At 42.1% G+C, this 19,988-nt stretch overlaps 1 protein-coding gene across 1 annotated transcript in view; it reads left to right on the plus strand.

The window, feature by feature from the left end:
* The first annotated feature begins 14,780 nt into the window (after window positions 1–14,780).
* Window positions 14,781–19,988, plus strand: part of MARCO (macrophage receptor with collagenous structure) — a 37,574-nt gene continuing 32,366 nt past the window's right edge. Inside the window, exon 1 of the mRNA XM_032353853.1 lies at window positions 14,781–15,020. Within this exon, the coding sequence (XP_032209744.1) occupies window positions 14,912–15,020 (109 nt within the window). The 5' untranslated portion in view covers window positions 14,781–14,911. The remainder of the gene's footprint in view (window positions 15,021–19,988) is intronic.

The raw sequence follows: 19,988 nt of genomic DNA on the forward strand, positions 1-19,988 counted from the left end.
CTCTTGCCTATTTATTTTCCATGTAAACTTTAGAAAGAACTTGTCTTAATTTCTCATGCTTAAGAAAAATCCTGTTAGTATGTTTATGGAGCTTCCATTAGATTTAGAGATTCATTTAGGGACAAGTGGCATTGCTATAACATTGAATCTTCTTATCCAAGACATTTATTCAAGTCTCCCAAAAATGTACATCAATAGAATTTGAAAGTGTTTCTCACACTGAGCCTTCACATTTAAAAAAAATATATTAATTCCTAGGCTTCTCATCCCTTCGTTTGCCATATATATGACATATTTTCTTATATTATGTTTGTTATATTTTCTAATTGATAGTAGCTTATATAAGGAAAGCCATAGTTGCGTGTTAATTTTGCCATCAGCCACCTTACCAGATTTTCTTAATGTATTTATTATTTTGTTTGACTGTTTTGAGTTTCCCAGGCATATAAACACAAATCTGCAAATAATAGTAATTTCTATGGAAAATTTTAATTTTTTCAGATACAGGGCATCACCCAAACTGCCTTGTCACTTGCCCCCAAGTCCATCTGTAACGGGCACTGAAGCTGTTTTTTCAACATCCATTCCCTCTTCTTCTGAAAGTTACCTCAATTAATACTTCACCATCCCCACCTTACCCTCATGGTCTACGTGGTACTAGGGAAGTGGTTGTCCCTTGCCTCCGGTGGTGAAGCACATGGCTCATATCTAGAATAATCATGATAATCCCATCTTCACTGCTGAGTTCACTTCACTACCGCTTCACACTGAGTTACAGATGTGGCCCGATTTGGGTTGTGATAGGGGCATCCAGACAGCAGTTCCCCTTTCTCGCTGAGCTCTGCGGAGATGTAGGCAACCTTCCTGTGAGCCAAGAAGGACTCAAATCAGGAAGCAGCTGATAGCAGAGAAACTGACCTTGGTGGCATCACTGAGCTGCTGAACTAAACAAAACCTGTAGCTTTAAACTTTAAACTTGCAATTGATGAGCCATTGGCTTAAATTGTTTAAGCCGAGGGGCGCCTGGGTGGCTCAGTGTGTTAAGCCACTGCCTTCGGCTCGGGTCATGATCTCAGGGTCCTGGGATCGAGTCCCACGTCGGGCTCTCTGCTCAGCAGGGAGCCTGCTTCCCTTCCTCTCTCTCTGCCTGCCTCTCTGCCTACTTGTGATCTCTCTCTGTCAAATAAATAAATAAAATCTTTAAAAATATATATTTTTTAAAAATTGTTTAAGCCGATCTAAGTTGTTATTCTGAGACTTGTAACTGAACACATTGTAGCCTACAGGTGACCATCAGGAATCACTCAAACTCATTGAGCTTAAAGGTTGTCTTGGCTGTGTGGTCAGGATCACTTGAAAGGGCCTTGGGCTTCTCAGTTTCTCCAAATGAATTGCAGACTTTAATTCAAGATCTTAAAGCTATAAAACTTTGAGAAGAAAACATAGGAGAAAATTTTTTAGCAAAAATTTCTTAGACAAGCACTGTCTATAAAAGAAAAAAAACTGTATAAATTGGCTTTGGTCAAAACTAAAATTTGTGCTCCTCAAAAGACACTCTCAAGAAAATGAGAAGATTAAGTTGTAGGACTAGAAAGAAAAATTGAACATCAAGTATCTGATAAAGTACTTGCATCCAGAATATAAAAGAACTCTCAAAACTCAATAATAAAATAAGCAAAAGATTTGAACAAGTATTTTGTTAAATTGCAAACCTAGCACTGTCTTGATTGCTGTAGCTTTTTAAAAAGATTTTTATTTATTCATTTGAGAGACAGAGGGACAGAGAGAGCACAAGCAGGGGGAGAAGCAGAGGGAGACGCAGGTTCCCCACGGAGTAGGAAGCCCCATGTTGTGCTTGATCCCAGGACCCTGAGGTCATGACTTGAGCTGAAGGCAGGTGCTTAACTGACTGAGCCACACAGGTACCCCTGTTGTAACTTTAAGATTAAGATGAGCTAAAGACAGATAGTGTAAATCCTCCAACTCTGTTTTTCTTCTCAAGTAATTTTGGCTTCCCTCCAGCAACCCTCAGTTTGTTTCCCAGAGTCAAGAGTCTGTCATGGTTTGTCTCCCTCTCTGATTTCTTCTCTTCAGTTTTCCCTCCCTTCCCCTGTGGTTCTCTGCACTATTCCTTACATTCCTCATATGAGTGAAACATATGATAATTGTCTTTCTTTGATTGACTTATTTCACTTAGCATAATGCCCTCCAGTTCCATCCATGTTGATGTAAATGGTAGATATTCATCCTTTCTGATGTCAGCCTATCAATTTTGATTGAGATTGCACTGAATCTGTTGATCAAACTTAAGAATGTAAGAAATTTATTCAAATTTAAGAAGATATAATATCTTAACTATGACTTTTCTGATGCATGACCATCCTACATCTCTCTACTTACTTAGGTCTTATTTAATTTCTCTCAACAATAATAATAGGTTTTAATCTATAGGTCTTATACATCTGTCAGATTTGATGCTATTACCTATTGTATAATTTAAAAAATTGTAGTTACTGATTGTTTATTTCTAGCATACAGAAATTTAATTGCATATCTTGTAATCTGCACCTTCCTAAATTCATTTTTTAGTTCTAATAACATTTATGTAGATACTATTGGGTTTTCTATACACATGATCATGTTGTTTGTGAATAAAAACAGTATTACTTTTTCCACTCCTGAGAATTGAGATTCCTTTGAACTTTTTGTCTTGCCTTGTTAAATGACTAGACCCTCCAGTATAGAGTTGGATAGAAGCAGTGAGGACAGACACATTTGCCCTGTTCCTGATGTTAGGAGGAAATCATTCAGTCTTTTGTCATTAAATATGATATTTAATTTAGGGATTTTATATTCTTTCCATCAGGTTAAAGAAGTTCCTTTATATTCCAATTTGGTAGGTAGGGGTGGTTATCAGTAACTGATGTTGGATTGTTTTAACTACTTTTTTCTTTTCTTTTCTTTTCTTTTTTTCATCTGTGATAACCATGTGGCTTTTCTTTTATAGTTTTCCTTTTTTAACTCTTAAAAGAATGAAAAACAAGCCAAGTCTGGGAGAAAAATCTTTGCAAACCAGGTATCTGATAAAGAACTTGTGGTAGTAATGGGGAACCTGGGTGGCTCAGTGGGTTAAAGCCTCTGCCTTTGGCTCAGGTCATGATCCCAGGGTCCTGGGCTCAAGCCCCACATCGGGCTCTCTGCTCAGCAGGGAACCTGCTTCCTCCTCTCTCTCTCTGCCTGCCTCTCCGCCTACTTGCGCTGTCAAATAAACAAATAAAATCTTAAAAAAAAAAAAAAAGAACTTGTGGTAGTAAAATGTCGCTCTCGACCCGCAAGAACGACCCGTAGGCGAGGTGAGTGGCAAACTTCTTTATTCACAATCTTCAGCCGGGGACCCCCCCCAGTCTAAGACCCCCAAGTATATCTCCACCAAGTGCGAACTATATCCAATCAGAGTATACCACGACTAACAAAACTACCAATCAGAAGGACTATCTATGTGCACGCATCGTGCTCGTGAGCACGTATGTGACTCCATAGGTTTTCTTTGTTCTACAGATCATGCGCCTTTCCCTTGACTCCTGGTATCTATCAAACGTCACCCGCGAATGCACTCACAGTCCTTGGGTTAATCTCTCACTCCTCCCACTCTTCTGGCCTCGCTTAGTGCGTGACTCCCTGCATCTGCTCGCATTCCTTAGGCAAACTATCTACAGCCTTGGCCTCTCATGCCTTGCTTAGTACGTGACTCCTTGCTCCTGCTGCATGGCTCTCCACAGTAAAATATAAAGAACTCTCAAAACTCAACAAAAAGATAACAAACCACTCTATTTAAAATGGTACGAAAGTTTGAGCAGACTTTTTTTTTTTTTAAGATTTTATTTATTTATTTGAGAAAGAGGGTGTGTGCTCCTGAGAGTGTGAGTGGCCGGGAGGGGCAGAGGGAGAAGCAAACTCCTGGCTGAGCAAAGAGCCTGTTGTGGGGTGGAGATTCCAGGATCATGATCTGAGCCAAGGGCAGACACTTAATGGACTGAGCTACCCAGGCACCTCTAAAGGGACTCTTTACAAGAGAAGATCTCTGGATAGCAAATAAGAACTTAAGAAGCTACTCAATATTATTGATCATTGGAGAAATGCAAATTTCTTTATTTTTATTTATTTATTTTTAAAGATGTTGTTTATTCATTTGAAACAGAGAGGGGCGGGTAGGGGAGAGGCTGAGGGAGAGGGAGAAGCAGACTTCCTGCTGAGCCAGGAGTCCAACATGAGGCTTGATCCCAGGACCCAGAGATCATGACCTGAGCTAAAGGCAAATGCTTAACCATCTGAGCCACCCAGGTGCCCCAGGAAATGCAAATTTAAACTACAATTAAATATTCTTATATACCTATTAAAATGGCTAAAATTAATGAGTGACCATAACAAGTATGTTGGTGTGTTAGGGTGAAATATGTGAAGATATTTATTGTAGGAATTGGCTTATGCACTTCCGGAAGCTGAAAAGTTCCACAATCTGCCATCTGTAGCTAGAAAAGGTGGGAAGTCTGTGGTCTAATTCAGTCCAAGTCCAAAGGTCTGAGAACTAGGAACTCCAGTGTCCAAGGGCTCAAGAAGATGCATGTCCCAGCTCAAGAATAAAAGATAGGGAATCTGCCCTTCCTTCAACTTTTTGTACCTCTCCACCCTCAGTGGATTCAACGATGCCTGTCCACTTTGGTGAGGAGAGGGCAGATCTTTACTGGGTCTGGAGTCAAATACTACTGTCCTCTGGAAACACCCTCACAGACACGCCCAGAACTAATAATGTTCCACCAGCTGTCTGGGCAACTCTTAACCCCCTTCAAGCGGACACATCAAACCCACCATCACAGTTGGCAAGGGAAGGAGAAACTAAAATTCTCATAGATTGCTGATAGGAATATAAAGTAGTATGATTATTTTACAAAATAGTCAGGTGTATCTTTTTTTAGAAGATTTTATTTATTTATTTGACACAGAGAGAGAGAGATCATAAGTAGGCAGAGAGGCAGGCAGAGAGAGGGGGGAGGCAGGCTCCCTGCTGAGCAGAGACCGGGATGCGGGGCTCGATCCCAGGACCCTGAGATCATGATCGGAGCTGAAGGCAGAGGCTTTAATCCACTGAGCCACTCAGGCACCCCTAGTCTGGTGTTTTTTAAAAAAAGTTAAATATGCACCTACCTTATGATCCAGGCACTCCACTCCTAGATATTTATCCAGAGAAAAGAAAATTGTGTTCATACCAAAACTTGCTTACAAATGTTTATAACAGCTTTATTTGTAATAGCCCCAAGCTGAAGACAATTTAAATAATGATCAAAAGATAAACAGAAAAACGAATTGTTGTATATCTGTACAATGGAAAACTACAAAGTAAAAAAAAAAAAAAGAATAAATTACTGATACATGCAATAACGTGAATGAGTTTCAAAGAAGTTATGCTAAATGAAAGAAGTCAAACAAATAAAGGACATACTCTATGATTCCGTTTATAGAAACTCTAGAAAATACAAACTAATCTAGTGATAGAAGGTAGATGAGTGGTTGCTTGGGGATGTGGTCTGTGAAGACAGGCAGGATGTCTGCCAAAGGGGCCCAACGAGACATTCTGGGCTAATGGACATCTTGATTCTGGTTATCGTTTCACAAATGAATACGTATTCCAAATGTCTCAAATTACACACTTTATATATTACACCTCAATAAAATTAGTTTAAACCCTCACTTAGCATTTTTAATGCAGTAGAAGCCCATGATAAAAAGAATTCAAACAGTAGTGAAAATTATTTGATTAAGAACTTCAGGAGAGAGTTCTCTCAGAAAAATGGAATTCATAGAATAGCAAATATATTTGATTGCTTGAGAACTAATAATTATCATTTTTAAACAAATCTGATAGAACATGTGGAAAATTAAAGAATGGATTCATAGGAAACTTAACCAATGAAAAAAGTAAGCCAACTGTTAAGAAACACACACACACACACACACACACACACACACACACACACAAAGACAGGTATAGCTGATTACTTGCCTAACCCATGAACATACGTACGTGGTCATGGAGATTTAAGCGCTGACTATAGATTTGCTTAAATCTGATGAAAGCAGGATTGGGGGAAGTAAGGAGTAGCAATAGAAGAGAGCTAAGTCTTTATCTTCCATAACATGAAGTCAATAGATTATTCTAGAATTGCTAAATGAAAAATAGCAGCATATAAAAATAGGGAGATAATCAGAAGAAATAGCTGGAAAAATTTGAAAGTTTTGGGCACCTCGGGGGCTCAGTTGATTAAGCGGCTGTCTTCGGCTCAGGTCATGATCCCAGGGTCCTGGGACTGAGTCTTGCTTGATCCCTGCTTCTCCTTCTGCCTCTGACTCTCTCTCTCTGTGTCTGTCATAAATAAACAAATAAAATCTTTAAAAAAAAAAAAGGAAGAAAGAAAAGAAAAAGAAAGAAAGAAAGAAAGAAAAGGAAAGAAAAGGAAAATTGTAAGTTTTGCCCCTGAAGAGGTCATGTGGGTCAGTGGACGGTCCTTCTTAGATATTAGCCTTTTATCAATATTTCCTTTGTAATATATGTGCTTGTATTACACTATTCTGGAAAGGGTTGTAGTGCAGTGATTATAAGCCTAAACTCCAGAGCCTGAGGGTCTGAGCTCAAACCCCTGCTCTATCAGTTAACAGCAAGGAGGCTTTGGGCATGTTACTTAACTTCTCTCAACTAGATTTCCCTATGTACAAAGTGGACCTGATGATACCGATTTTGTTGCAATATTATCATGTAGCTCAAGTACATTAAAAGACACGAAAAATGTAGGACAGTACAAGGATGATATAAACATAACATATATATTAAAATTTTTTATTGTGAAATGATGGTTAACAATGATTTAAAAATCATAGCCCTCCCACTTCCGGCCCCTTATCACAAAGATAGCCACTGTTGAAAGGTCTCTGTGCACTATTCTCCTTCTAAAATCTTTTATAAGTGACCTATCATGTTGGGTACCTATGCGTATGCTTTTTAATTTGTATCCCTGGAATCAAACTGTTCATTTGTTCTGCCCCTCTTTTTTTCTCCTTAATAACAACTTTTATACTAATCCGCACAATCAGATCTATCCTGTTCTTGTTGACAGCTGCATAATATTCTCAGTGTCCCCTACTAAAGACCATTCAGATGACTTTGGTTCTTTGCTATGACATTCTGTGAGAGTGTCCTTAGGGTAAGTTTCAGCTGAGGACACAGCCTCTTTCACAGGAACAGGCAGGACTAAGGGCATCCTGCCCTATCTTTCTGTGGGCTCACCTGCTTTCGATTCTTTGTATTGTTTGCAGCGAACGACATCAGCTTCACTGCCTCAGACGAAAGTCCTCTAAAGTATGCCTCATTTAAATAACTCTGTCCCCCTTCAGTGCCCAGGGAGTCCAGGATTCAGGGGATGTGTAGTGGCCACTTCCGTCTTGGGAGTCAGACAGACCTGGTTTTGTGACCTCTGGTACACACTTTTTCTTGGCCCTGGGCCTCAGTTTCTTCATCGGCAGAAAAAGAAAAATAACATTTGCACTTAAAAAGGATTGTTGTGAAGAATGAGCCTATGTAAACGCCTAGCTGTGCCCAGCCTGGAGTGGGAACTCAAGTGTAAGCATGACGGGTACATCCTGGGGAAGTGATTCTAAGAAATCGACCATTCTGGAAGTAAATCTACGGAAATGCAATCAGTTCAGCTCCTCTCCACCCAGACCTTGAAACCTCTGCCTCAGGACTTTGCTTCCCTTTCTATTTATATCCAGTTTGTACAATCACCACGAGTTAACTCCTTTCGGTAAAATCAGAAATGACACAAGAGAAATAATAATGGCCTGGGAATTTTGTAGACCAACAGTGGAACTCCTTGCATTTGCATTTTAGATGGCTTCACCGCACCTAGTAGAGCACTTAGGCTTGCAAGTAGCCAGATGGCAGCTTCTTCTAGAGTAAAGGGCAGAGTCAGACCAAATGATGAAAGAGTTAGCATTATGTTGCTTACTGCAATTCTTCCCACTGAAAAATGGTTAAAAGAAGGGAGGGGCAAAATTTGGCTTAAAATGCCCTTATGTGTCCACTTTGTTTCCCCGCAAGGACAAGGCAGAGGGGAGGGATGGCCTCAGCCAAAGCCCTCCACTCCCCCCAACCCTCCTTTCTGCAGAAATTTAGCCCATTGATAGTGTAGGATCCTTATTAAGGCGTCCCATGCTGGAGAAGGTAAATACCCCGGGTCAGTAGTTAACACCTAGGGGCTGAGATTAAGGACCCTGAAGCGTAAATCTCAGGTGGGATTGGCCATAAAATTTCTTACAGTCTTTGCCAGATAAGCCAAGATAACCTCAGTTCCCTGCCTTTCTCGATCACTGTTCTTTGAAACCTGATCTAACAGAGTCCATGAGAAAAGAAAAGAGGCTCTGGCCTGCTCTTTTCTGCCCTTCTCCCACAAAGGCTACGTGGGGGTTGCCCTTCAGCATCTGGATACTTCTTGATCATCCTTTCACTTCTTTATTCCTGCTTGAGGTTCAAGCTGAGGTTGAACTGAGGTTCAAGCAGTGTGATGTGTGGTTCCTGCTCTTGGGGAACTCGAGGGAAGAAGGAGACCATTGGAAACAACCAGCAGCAGAGCTATGGGTCTCTTGAGGAATCTCTGTGCAGAATATACATTGAAAAAGTGGAACCAAGATGCCCTTCAATGGACAAATGGATAAGGAAGATGTGGTCCATATACACTATGGAGTATTATGCCTCCATCAGAAAGGATGAATACCCAACTTTTGTAGCAACATGGACGGGACTGGAAGAGATTATGCTGAGTGAAATAAGTCAAGCAGAGAGTCAATTATCATATGGTTTCACTTATTTGTGGAGCATAACAAATAACATGGAGGACAAGGGGAGATGAAGAGGAGAAGGGAGTTGAGGGAAATTGGAAGGGGAAGTGAACCATGAGAGACTATGGACTCTGAAAAACAATCTGAGGGTTTTGAAGGGGTGGGGGGTGGGAGACTGGGGGAACCAGGTGCTGGGTATTGGGGAGGGCACGGATTGCATGGAGCACTGGGTGTGGTGCAAAAACAATGAATACTGTTACGCTGAAAATAAATTAAAAAAAAAAACTAAAAAAAAAAGTGGGTTGGGAGTGTGAGGGGTCAGTTCTACTGGGCAGTAGGATTGCTAGAAAAGGTGTCCTTAGGATGACTGGTCATCATTCAACAGAAGGGATTTGGGAGTGGGAACGTCCTTTTAAGTTGAAGGCGCAGTCTTGGTAAACTAGTAATTCAAGATGACCTGAGAAAGATGGGTGGGTGGTGGAGAGGGTAGTAAGAGATTCGAGGGGAGACTCTGGCACAATCACAGAGGTTCTTATTTGCCCAGCAGTAAGGCCCTTGGACTTGATTACTCTCCAAAAATCTTCGCACTTGCGCCTCCTGAAGGTCTGCTTTGGCGATGCCGACTTTTATTCCCTGTACTGGTCTGAAATACCCATGGCAAGCAACCAAGGTGAAAATCTAATGGATTTAAGCTGAGAAGGAAATCACTGGAAAGCTATTGGGAGCTCACAAAATACCAGTAAGGGACCACACCATTGGCTTAGAAATGTTTGCTTGCCCCCCACCCTAGATTTACTACAGGTTCCCACTTATGACTGCAGTGGACTGAATGACAATAGGAAAGAGGTAGTTTTGATAAAGGACGTTGAGGTGCCCTAGGAAATTTGCTTGTGTTTGTCCTATGGCTGATTAGTACCCCACTGAATGGTTGTACTGCCATTTATTTATCTATTTACACATTGACGGTCATTGGTGTTGGTAAGGCTTTCTTCTTCTTTTTTTTTTTTTTAAGATTTTACATATTTATTTGACAGAGAGAGAGAGAGATCACAAGTAGGCAGAGAGAGGGGGAAGCAAGCTCCCTACTGAGCAGAACACTGATGCAGGGCTCAATCCCAGGACCCAGAGATCATGACCTGAGCCGAAGGCAGAGGCTCAACCCATTGAGCCATCCAGGTGCCCCAGGGCTTTCTTATTTTTAACATTGATCAACAAGTAATTTTTTAAAAAAAATTTTTAATATTATTTTATTTTTTATTTTGTTAATTTTTTTAATGTAGTGTTCCATGAGTCATTGCTTGTTTGCTCATTGAAATACGTGCCCTCCTTAATACCCCTAACCCCGGGCTCACCCATCCCCTACTTCCCTCCCCTCTGAAACCCTCAGTTTGTTTCTCAGAGTCCTTAAGTCTCTTGTGGTTCATCTCCCCCTCTGATTTCCCTCTTCACTTTTCCCTTCCTTCTCCTAATGTCCTCCATGCTATTCCTTATGTTCCACAAGTAAGTGAAACCATATGATAATTGACTTTCTCTGCTTGCCTTATTTCACTCAGCATAATCGCCTCCAGTCCAGACCACGTCAGTGCAAATGATGGATCTTCATCCTATCTGTTGGCTGAGTAATATTACATGTTAAATATGGATCCTATCTTCTTTATCCATTCATCTGTTGAAGGGCATCTCAGCTCCTTCCATGGTTTGGCTATTGTGGACATTGCTGCTATGTACGTTGGAGGGCATGTGGCCCTTCTTTCACTACCTCTGTATCTTTGGGGGTAAATACCCAGTAGTGCAATTGCAGGGTCACAGGGTAGCTCTACTTTTAATTTCTTAAGGAATCTCCACACTGTTTTCCAAAGTGGCTGCATCAACTTGCATTCCCACCAAGACTGTAAGAGGGTTCCCCTTTCCCCACATCCTCTCCCACATTTGTTGTTTCTTGCCTTGCCAATTTTTGCCATTCTAATTGATGTAAGGTGGTATCTCCATGTGGTTTTGATTTGTATCTCCCTGAAGGTGAATGGTGTTGAATATTTTTTCATGTGTCTCTTAGCCATCTGTATGTCTTCTTGGGAGAAGTGTCTGTTCATGTCTTCTACCCATGTTTTGACTTGATTATTTGTTTTTGGGTGTTGAGTTTGAGAAGTTCTTTATAGTTCTTAGATACCACCCCTTTATCTGCAGTGTCATTTGCAAATATCTTCTCCCATTCCGTGGGTTGCCTCTTAGTTTTGTTGACTGTTTCCTTTGCTGTGCAGAAGCTTTTTATCCTGAAGTCCCAAAAGTTTATTTTTGGTTTTGTTTCCCCTCCCTTTGAAAGAAGTTGCTGTGGCCGATGTTGAAGCGGTTACTGCCTATGTTCTCCTCTAGGATTTTTATAGAATCCTGCCTCACGTTGAGGTCTTTCATCCATTTAGACTTCAGCTTTGTGTATGGTGTAAGAGAATGGATCAAGTTTCATTCTTCTATACATAGCTGTCCAATTTTCCCAGCACCATTTATTGAAGAGACTGTCTTTTTTCCTGCTTCATTGAAGATTTGTTGTTATTAAGCTCCATTGGCTTGCCTACTTGCTGTGGGTTCTGATTGTTTTGAACACTTGGGTTTGTGCTGGTGATTTATAAATCATGTGTTACCACGGTTGCCCTAGCATTCAGCTAGAATGGGGTTGCTCAAGCATTCCTGATCTTCCCGGTGGCCCATTGACTAGACTTGTTTGGGGTCAACTGATTCATAGAAAGCCCAGCTCTGCCGAGACCATGAGGCTCGGGGTTGCCTCTGCTTGGGACTCCAGCCCCAATCCCCCTGTCTAAAAGAGCACTGTGAGCCACTTGGTTGTCACTCTGGAGAACAATGGAATGTGATGTAACTACATCAGAGCCACTCTAAACACACATTTAAACTCTCCAACCCAATGATACGCACTTTGCTAGAAAAATAAAGCAAAACCCTGCATTTCTTGAACAGCATGGTCCCAAAGGCAAGTCAACCATTTCATCTGGTGCTCAAGAGAAGAAACTGCTAGATCCTTATTCCCCGGAGATAACAGTGTCTGAGTGGAAGACACTTAGGAAGAGACTGTACGATATTCCCCCAAATTGTGTGTCTTATACTTTATGGGAGATTTAAGGGATTTTTAAGGGTGACATTGACAATGCAGGGGTTTCATGTTACATGCTGGCTTGATGGAAAATGCCATTCTACTGGTAGCCCTTTCATTTATAAACATGCTTATGGTTTTATTTTGTTTGACCCTCATGCCCACCCTATGGGCCAAGTCAACTACTGGTATTCCATTTTGCAAATGGAGACTCTGAAACACAGAGTAAAGAGCAGAGCAGAGATGAGGGAGAGCAAGTGACGGGTCATTCCAAGTGCACTGTGAGATCCCATCTTTTTAAAATTTTGTTCATCATGAGCTTTTGGCATTAACTTTGATTTTTAAAATGCTCCATTAAAATGCTACCTACCTTGATACTGAATCTTTTGCACCCCAATCTAGTGCCTTAATTGCCTTAATCTAGTCCCAGCCCTGCAGGCTGGATGGATTAGCCTGCATCCTATGAAGTATCTTTTACTGCATGTCAAGAAGGGATAAATATCAGTAATGGCGTATATTTCAACCTCATGGATCATTCCAGAAGGGAGTCTTGAGGGCTCCCATGGGTCTCTGCGCTACATGTGACTGCTTCATTTTTCTGTGCAGAGGTCCTCAGCCAGGTTGCACATTTTAACTAACCTTAGGGTTTTTATGAAAACCAGAATCTCAGGCCAGGGATGGAGAAATGGTACGTGTGTTTTCAAAAAACTCCTCCAGTGTGAACCTCTGCATTACAGCCTTTGGATCAAACTAGGCTTAAACCAGGCTGTCGAGGCAGAGTGTCCTGGATTCAAATTCTGGCGGCATCACTTTCTAACCACAAGATATGAGGCTGTTATAGGTTGTTGTGAGTGGTGAGTAATGTGTATAAGTGCCCATCACAGTGCTTGATTACCTACTAAATCCTCCATACCGCTAATGGTTCTAGGAGCTATTACTTTGTGCTGAGGCCCAGAGAAGTGAAGTAACACACCACAGTCACCCAGCAAGTTCCTGAAAGAGTTGGATTTGTGCCCCAGGTCTGTCTGGGCTGATAACTAGAGCCAAAGCCACCATATTTGATGTCCACTAAAAGTTCCATCCAAGGCCAGCGGCCCTCTGTCACTAGCCCAGTGCACTTCCAATGAGCCCTGTCCCCACTGTCCTGGATGAGGACTGCTTGTTGCCAGGCAGGGAGAGGAGACGCTGCGGGGAGATTCCCCTCCCACAGGGGAAGCCCCCTGAAGTTTCTATTACCTCCAATGGCCCACACTTCGGACAAGAATGGCCAGCTGTTTCCATTTCCTCACCTCCAATTCCTTTAACCTTTTCTGTGCTGGTTTCTGCTCCTAGGACCTCAGCCCACAGCAGGCACTTCCTGCATGTTGAAACCGCGGGTGCCACGGGGACCTCTGCCTTGGGGGCACCACCAATCACTCTTCTTCCTGAGTCTCTTGCCCTTTCTGTTTTCTGCCACACCACAGGCCAAACAAAGTGAATGAGTGGGACGCAGCCTCTTCCCTGACCACCTCTCCTCCTCACCTCTCAGGTTCCAACAGCCCCAAAGTCTTGCGGTTCCTTTACCCCGAAACCCCACCTGGGAGGCTGCCCTTGCCTTTCCTGCCTCGAAGGTCCCACAGCCCCATGTTTCTCTCCAGGCAAATCCACCCCCTCACCCTCTGTCCTCCCTTGAACTTAGAGCTGACCAGCAGCTTTCTCGGATACAGAGTATTCCCACCCCTGGCCCCACTGCCTCCAGGTCACTTCCAGCATCTCACATGACAGCAAGTTTCTAGAATTCAGCTGTATCCACATCCAGCCTACATACCACACTGTGAGCTCCTTTAAGGCAAAAGCCGTTGCCTTCATCTCCCCGCAAACCAGGAGGCTCATGGCATCTCTAGCAACCACAGGACCTCAGTGCCCTCAGCCCGCCAGGCGCCATCTTAATCACCACTGGATGTGATTTAATTCATTCGGCCCATGCAACAGATAATAACCCTGGTCTCCCTTATTTGACAAACGAGGAAATTGAGGCCCCCAGAGCTCACGTGATGTTTCTACGGTGGTACAGTGGCTGTGGGGAGCAGGTAGAATTTGAACCCAAGCCTCTGAGCTTGTAGGGTCTGTATGTCCACTACCACGCTATGTGTCCCTTCTGGCAGGGAATGCCTGACAAAAAGGAGCTAGTGTGGGGGTTTGTCCCCTCAAGGACCTCAGGTCTCACTGGGGCCAGAGAGAGCACACATGTGCCACCCCCAATAGATGTAACATGGGAAGATACACACGGAAGTGTAAGCAGATGCTACAATGTGTGGTCTAGAGCAGTGTTTCTCCATCCCCTACATTCATCACCTGGAAAGCTACTTCAGCTATATATCTGGATTCACTGAGATGGGACCCGAGATTCTGCATTTCTAACAGGATCCCAGGTGATGCGAATGCTGCTGTCTAAGGTCCACACTTTGAGGAGAAAAGATGAACTCTAAGGCCAAAGTAGGTCAGAGGAGGGAGATTTCAGTGTGAACTGCAGAGGTCCTGGGATACTGCTCTGGGTCTAGCATGATGGAGGCCCTTGGATGGGTAGAGGGGAGGGAGAGAAACATATCCCCTGGGGTCACCCAACTCCCTCTTCTCAGGGATCTGGGAGTGAGGGGTGTTTCCAAGGACTATTGACTTATGCCCCAAAGCATAAGTCACTGCCCTTAACAAGCAGCTGCGACGAACAAGAGTTCCACATGCAAATAGCCCGTTTTTGCAACATGCCCAATTCTGATTGTGTCAGGAAACATTTTGCAAAATCAGAAGTCCGAGCCAAAGGGAAGTGCTGTGTGGTCTCCAGTGAGCTGCAGTAGTTAAATGAGAACAATCTTTTCCCAAGTGGTTCCTCTTGTGGACAGCATTTCTGTTGGCTCCAGAACTTTGGGCCATCTATAAAGCTTCACGATGGAAAAGAAGGAAATTCTCAAGGAGGAAGAGTTCCTGGCGAGCACTAGAGAAAGAACAGCCATCAACCAAACCATGATCCCTGCAATGGAGGCCTTTGAAATCAATGGTAAAGTACTGCTTCCCAGTAATGACATTGCCTGGTGATGTACTTTTTTTTATTGGCAACATAAGAATAGACAAGGTGATAGGAAGCCTTGGTTTGTACCATAGACTCTCACTAATACATTTCTGGAATGTTTCAATATGGAGCTCATGTAATGTTAGGAAGAGACACTATATCTTTAGCGTATAGTTGGGGTTTTTTTTAGCTTCACAATAAATTGTATTTCATTATGTGCCCTTTGGGCCACCTGGGTGGCTCACTGGCTTAAGCCTCTGCCTTCGGCTCGGCTCATGATCTCAGGGTCCTGGAATCGAGCCCTGCATCGGGCTCTTGGCTCAGCAGGGAGCCTGCTCCCCCGCCTCTGCCTGCCTCTCTGTCTACTTGTGATCTCTGTCTGTCAAATAAATAAATAAATCTTTTTAAAAAATATGTGCTCTTTGATTAATGCTAGTACTTATCACACGCCCTTCCCTTCTATTAGTGTCTTTTTTTTTTTTAAGATTTTATTTATTTATTTGACAGAGAGAGATCACAAGTAGGCAGAGAGGCAGGCAGGAAGAGAGAGGAGGAAGCAGGCTCCCCGCAGAGCAGAGAGCCCGATGCGGGCCTCGATCCCAGGACCCTGGGATCATGACCTGAGCCGAAGGCAGAGGCTTTAACCCACTGAGCCACCCAGGTGCCCCCTTCTATTAGTGTTTTATTTTGACACAGGTTGTACGACAAAATGGCAAAGCAGGCCAAGAGGGATGAAAAAGTTCCACAAAACGAAAGCCAAGTGCCACATACTTATTTAATATAATTCCTTTAAAATTCTTTAAGGTGACTTCCGTTGTATCTGCTGTGTTGATCAGGGAGTGCTTTCTTCATTTTGTGCTGGCTAGGATATGTTCAAAGCTTCATAATCAGTTTGTCTTAGATTCAATTCAGGTTTTAAAAATTCAGGCAACTCTGTCATCTTTATTTTTCTCCCTCATCCTTCTACAGGTAATGCATTTTTTAAATCTTCTAGAACTCAAAGTCACCGAGGAGTATTTTCCACGGGGGATCTCTGATTTCCCATGCCAGAATATCCTCTAGGAATTGCCTTCCAAGTTGACGAGTCATTCCCACTTCCAGTCTTTTCTGGAAATCATATGTTCAGATCAATTGCAGTTCTGTCCATCAGTCTGAACAGTCCCTCTCACCCAGTATTTGAGTGGGTCACTGGCTAGAATTTAAGGCGGTACAAAGATACAAGGTTGAGTATTCTGCCCTTAGGGATTTACGGTGTAGTAACAGAGAATGTGTGACTTAAAATAATTGTTGGCTATTTAGGGGCACCAGGGTGGCTCAGTTAGTTGAGTGTCTGTCTTCAGCTCGGGTCTTGATACCAGGGTCTTGGGATCGAGTCATATGTTGGGTTTCCTGCTCAAAGGAGCCTGCTTCTCCCTCTGCCTGCTGCTCCCCCTGCTTGTGCTCTCTCTCTCTCTCTCTGATAAATAAATAAACAAAATCTTTAAAAAATATATAATAATTGTTAGCTTTTGAGAACTTTGGGGAATGCAGCCTTCTGGATAGGTGACTTTTTAAGTTACTGAAAATGTGCAAGCAAAGTCAGTTGATCAAACATATTCAGCTCCTGCTGGGCATTGCTCTTGGCACCGAGGAAACACAAGAATACACGGAGAGTCCTCAGTCATGCTGGCGGTGGCAGGAGATTGGCAGGTACCCTGGAACCTGTAAACTACCTCTATGTAAGCACAGGACAGATAGATCTATGGGCAGATGCAACCCGGTCTGAACTGGAGGTCAGAAGTGAGACCTCTTCTAAAGTTTAAAGGATAAAGAGAATTAGTAAAATAAGATGCTGGCTGGGGCAGGAATAGAAGACCACCGGTTTATTATATATTCCTAGGGAATCTTTAGAGAAGTACAAATAGTTCCATGCAGTGGGGCTAACCAACATTGAGTGGAGGAAGTTCAGTGGGGACTGTCACTAGGACCAATTAATTTAGACTTTGTCCTGAAGACAATGGGGAGCTTTGGAAGTTGGATGTTGGGCTAAGAGGCATTGCTTTGCATTTGAGATTACTCACTGTCGTAGATGTGGAATGAGCTAGACAGAGAGATATGTGGCAGCAAGAGGCAGTGGTTATAAGGATGGAAAAGAGAGAATGTTCTGGAAAGATATTAGAAGTCAAGCCAATAGGACTATAATGGTGGAATAAGGCAAGTGAGGGGGAGGCCAGGCTTAAGGGGGAATTCCAGATTTCTGACTTGGATTATGGATATCATTAACTAAAACACTAACCAAAAACCAAAACAGCTTGGTTAGAAAGAATATTCTTTCTTTCTTTCTTTTTTTAAAGATTTCATTTATTTATTTGAGAGAGAGAAAGAGAGGCACAAGCTGGGGGGGTGGGGAAGGGCAAAGGGAGAGGGAGAAGCAGACTCCAGGCTGAGCAGGGAGCCTGACATGGGGCTTAATCCCAGGACCCTGAGATCACGACATGAGCCAAAGGCAGACATTTAACTGACTGAACCACGCAGGTACCCTGGAAGGAACATTTTGCTAAATACATTCACAACTTCCAGTCTTCTTACACAAAGATCTTGGAACATATGGAACTTTCTAGATGAATTCCATTATGGACAGTACTCACTGTGAGGCTCTGTAACATAGTACCCCCTCAGGGCTTAACTGAAATAAGTAAAACTACTTGCTTCAGCACTAAATGGCTTCAAGCATCTTCCTTTCTTTCTCCCACCCTCCCTCCTTTCTCTTATTTCTGCTGAAGATTGCTTTCATTTTCTGAAGAGGTTCGACATACTGCTCCTTTCACTGCCCTGAAGGTCCAACTAAACTCCAACTCTTTCCTCATGGACCAGTATCTGCAACACCTTACCCCTCCAGTGGGGCATTTGGGCTTGAGTGCGAAGATCTCCATTTGTCCCCAATGGCAATACCCTTCATCTGTCTGGACCCCTCCCCCTGAGCCCTCAACTATTTCAGGCTTCCCATCTCACTTCTTGATATGTCTTCCCACCAATTTTGATCTGAAGAACCTGCCTCTTGACAGGGAGCACCCCCCAAAAGACAGATAGAGAAGTTGTTGCTTGTTTGAAGTTAACATTAAGCCCTGGTTCCCAGCTCTGGGTCTAACTGTCTCTTCTTCCTGCTCAAAAGATAATTTTAAACATTCTCCCAATAGACCTTGACCCTGGAATCAATTCACAGTCACCCTTGTTGACGTGCTCAGTGTCACTTCAGGTCCTTGTTCTGACTTTGCTTTTTGTCATGTCACTATTTCTCAGCACCTTTTAGATGTCCTGCTTTACCCTAGTATTATTTTTTCCCCTATCCTTTTGTTACGAAATAATTATAGATTTCCAGAAACTTGCAAAAAAAAAAAAAAAAGAAGTAGGGACGTCTCTGTGACCCCCACCCAGTTTCTCCCAGTGAGATCATCTTGCGTAGCTACAGTTCGCTATCATAGCCAGGAAATGGATATTGCTACACTTTATGGAGCTTATTTCCATTTCATTCGTTTTATAGACACTCGTTTGTGTGTGGGAATACAGTTGTCTACAATTTTACCATATGCATATATCTGTGTCATCACCCCCAATATCAGAATACCAAACTGTTCCTTCACCGCGCCAATCCCTCAGACTGCCTTTCTAGCCACACATGTCCCCTCACTCCCCCACCAGCAATCACTGTCCCCTGACAATCGCCAACCAGTTCCCCATTTCTATAATTTTGTTGTGTAAAGACTGTTATCTAAATGGAGAAAGTATGTAACTTTGTAAAGCTTGGCTTGTTTTCACATAGCATGATTCCCTTGAAATCCTCCCAAGTTGTTGTATGTATCACTACTGATTTTTATTAATGAGTATTTTTCGTGAGTATTATCCCACGATATGAATGTTTCACAGTTTGTTTAACCAGGCACCCTCAGAAAGACATTTGGGTTGTTGCCTGTTTGGGGCCATTACAAATAAAGCCACTGTGATTGTTGATGTAGAAGTTTTTTTTGTATGAGCCTAAGTTTTCATTTCTCTAGGATAAATGCCCCCAAAATGGCAATTGCTGGATTCTAAGTATATGTTTGGTTTTAGAAGAAGCTCCGATCTATTTTTTCCAGTATGGCTGTGTCAGTTACGTTCCTACCAGCGATATACCATATATTCAGTTTCTCTGACTTCCTGGGAGCAGTTGGTATCATTACTATTTTTATTTTAGCCATTCTGATATGTGTACGATTGTGAGATCTTATTGTAATTTTGATTTGCATTTTCCTAAGGGCTAACAATGTTGGCTATCTTCTCACATGTTGTTGTTTTTTTCCCCATTTGTATATGAAATGCCTCTTTGTGTCTTTTGTCAATGTTTAATGGGATCGTTTGTTTTCCTATTTTGTTTTGAGAGCACTTTATTCCAAATACAAGTCCTCTGCTGGATGGGTGGCTTGCAAATATTCTCTCCCAGTCTGTAATGGGTCTTTTCATCCTCTTAACAGAGTCTTTTTCAAAGCAAAAGCATTTAACCCTGTGGAGGCTCTACCTAGCAATTTTCCCTTTTATGGATTGTGTTTTTGGTGTCATATCTAAGAACTCTTCACCTGGCCCTAGGTCACCCAATTTTTCTCTTATGTTTAATTCTAAAATTTTTTATAATTTCTCACTTTATAATTAAGTCCATGGTTCCTATATGTATTATATACATATACTTGTATATATATATAAAATATATGTAATGTATATATGTAATATACATATGTAATACATAGGTAATGTATACATGTAATATATGTATATAATTGTATATACAATGTATTATATATGTTTGTAGCATGTATTATATGAATGTAATACATGTAATGTATATATTTGTATTGTATATGTGTATATAATAGGTATATGATATGTATATGTATTTGTAATATATATATATATATATTTATATCTACATATATAAATAAACAAACA

This window comes from Mustela erminea, chromosome 8 (assembly GCF_009829155.1).
Source record: "Mustela erminea isolate mMusErm1 chromosome 8, mMusErm1.Pri, whole genome shotgun sequence".
In the NCBI taxonomy this organism is placed as follows: Eukaryota; Metazoa; Chordata; class Mammalia; order Carnivora; family Mustelidae; genus Mustela; species Mustela erminea.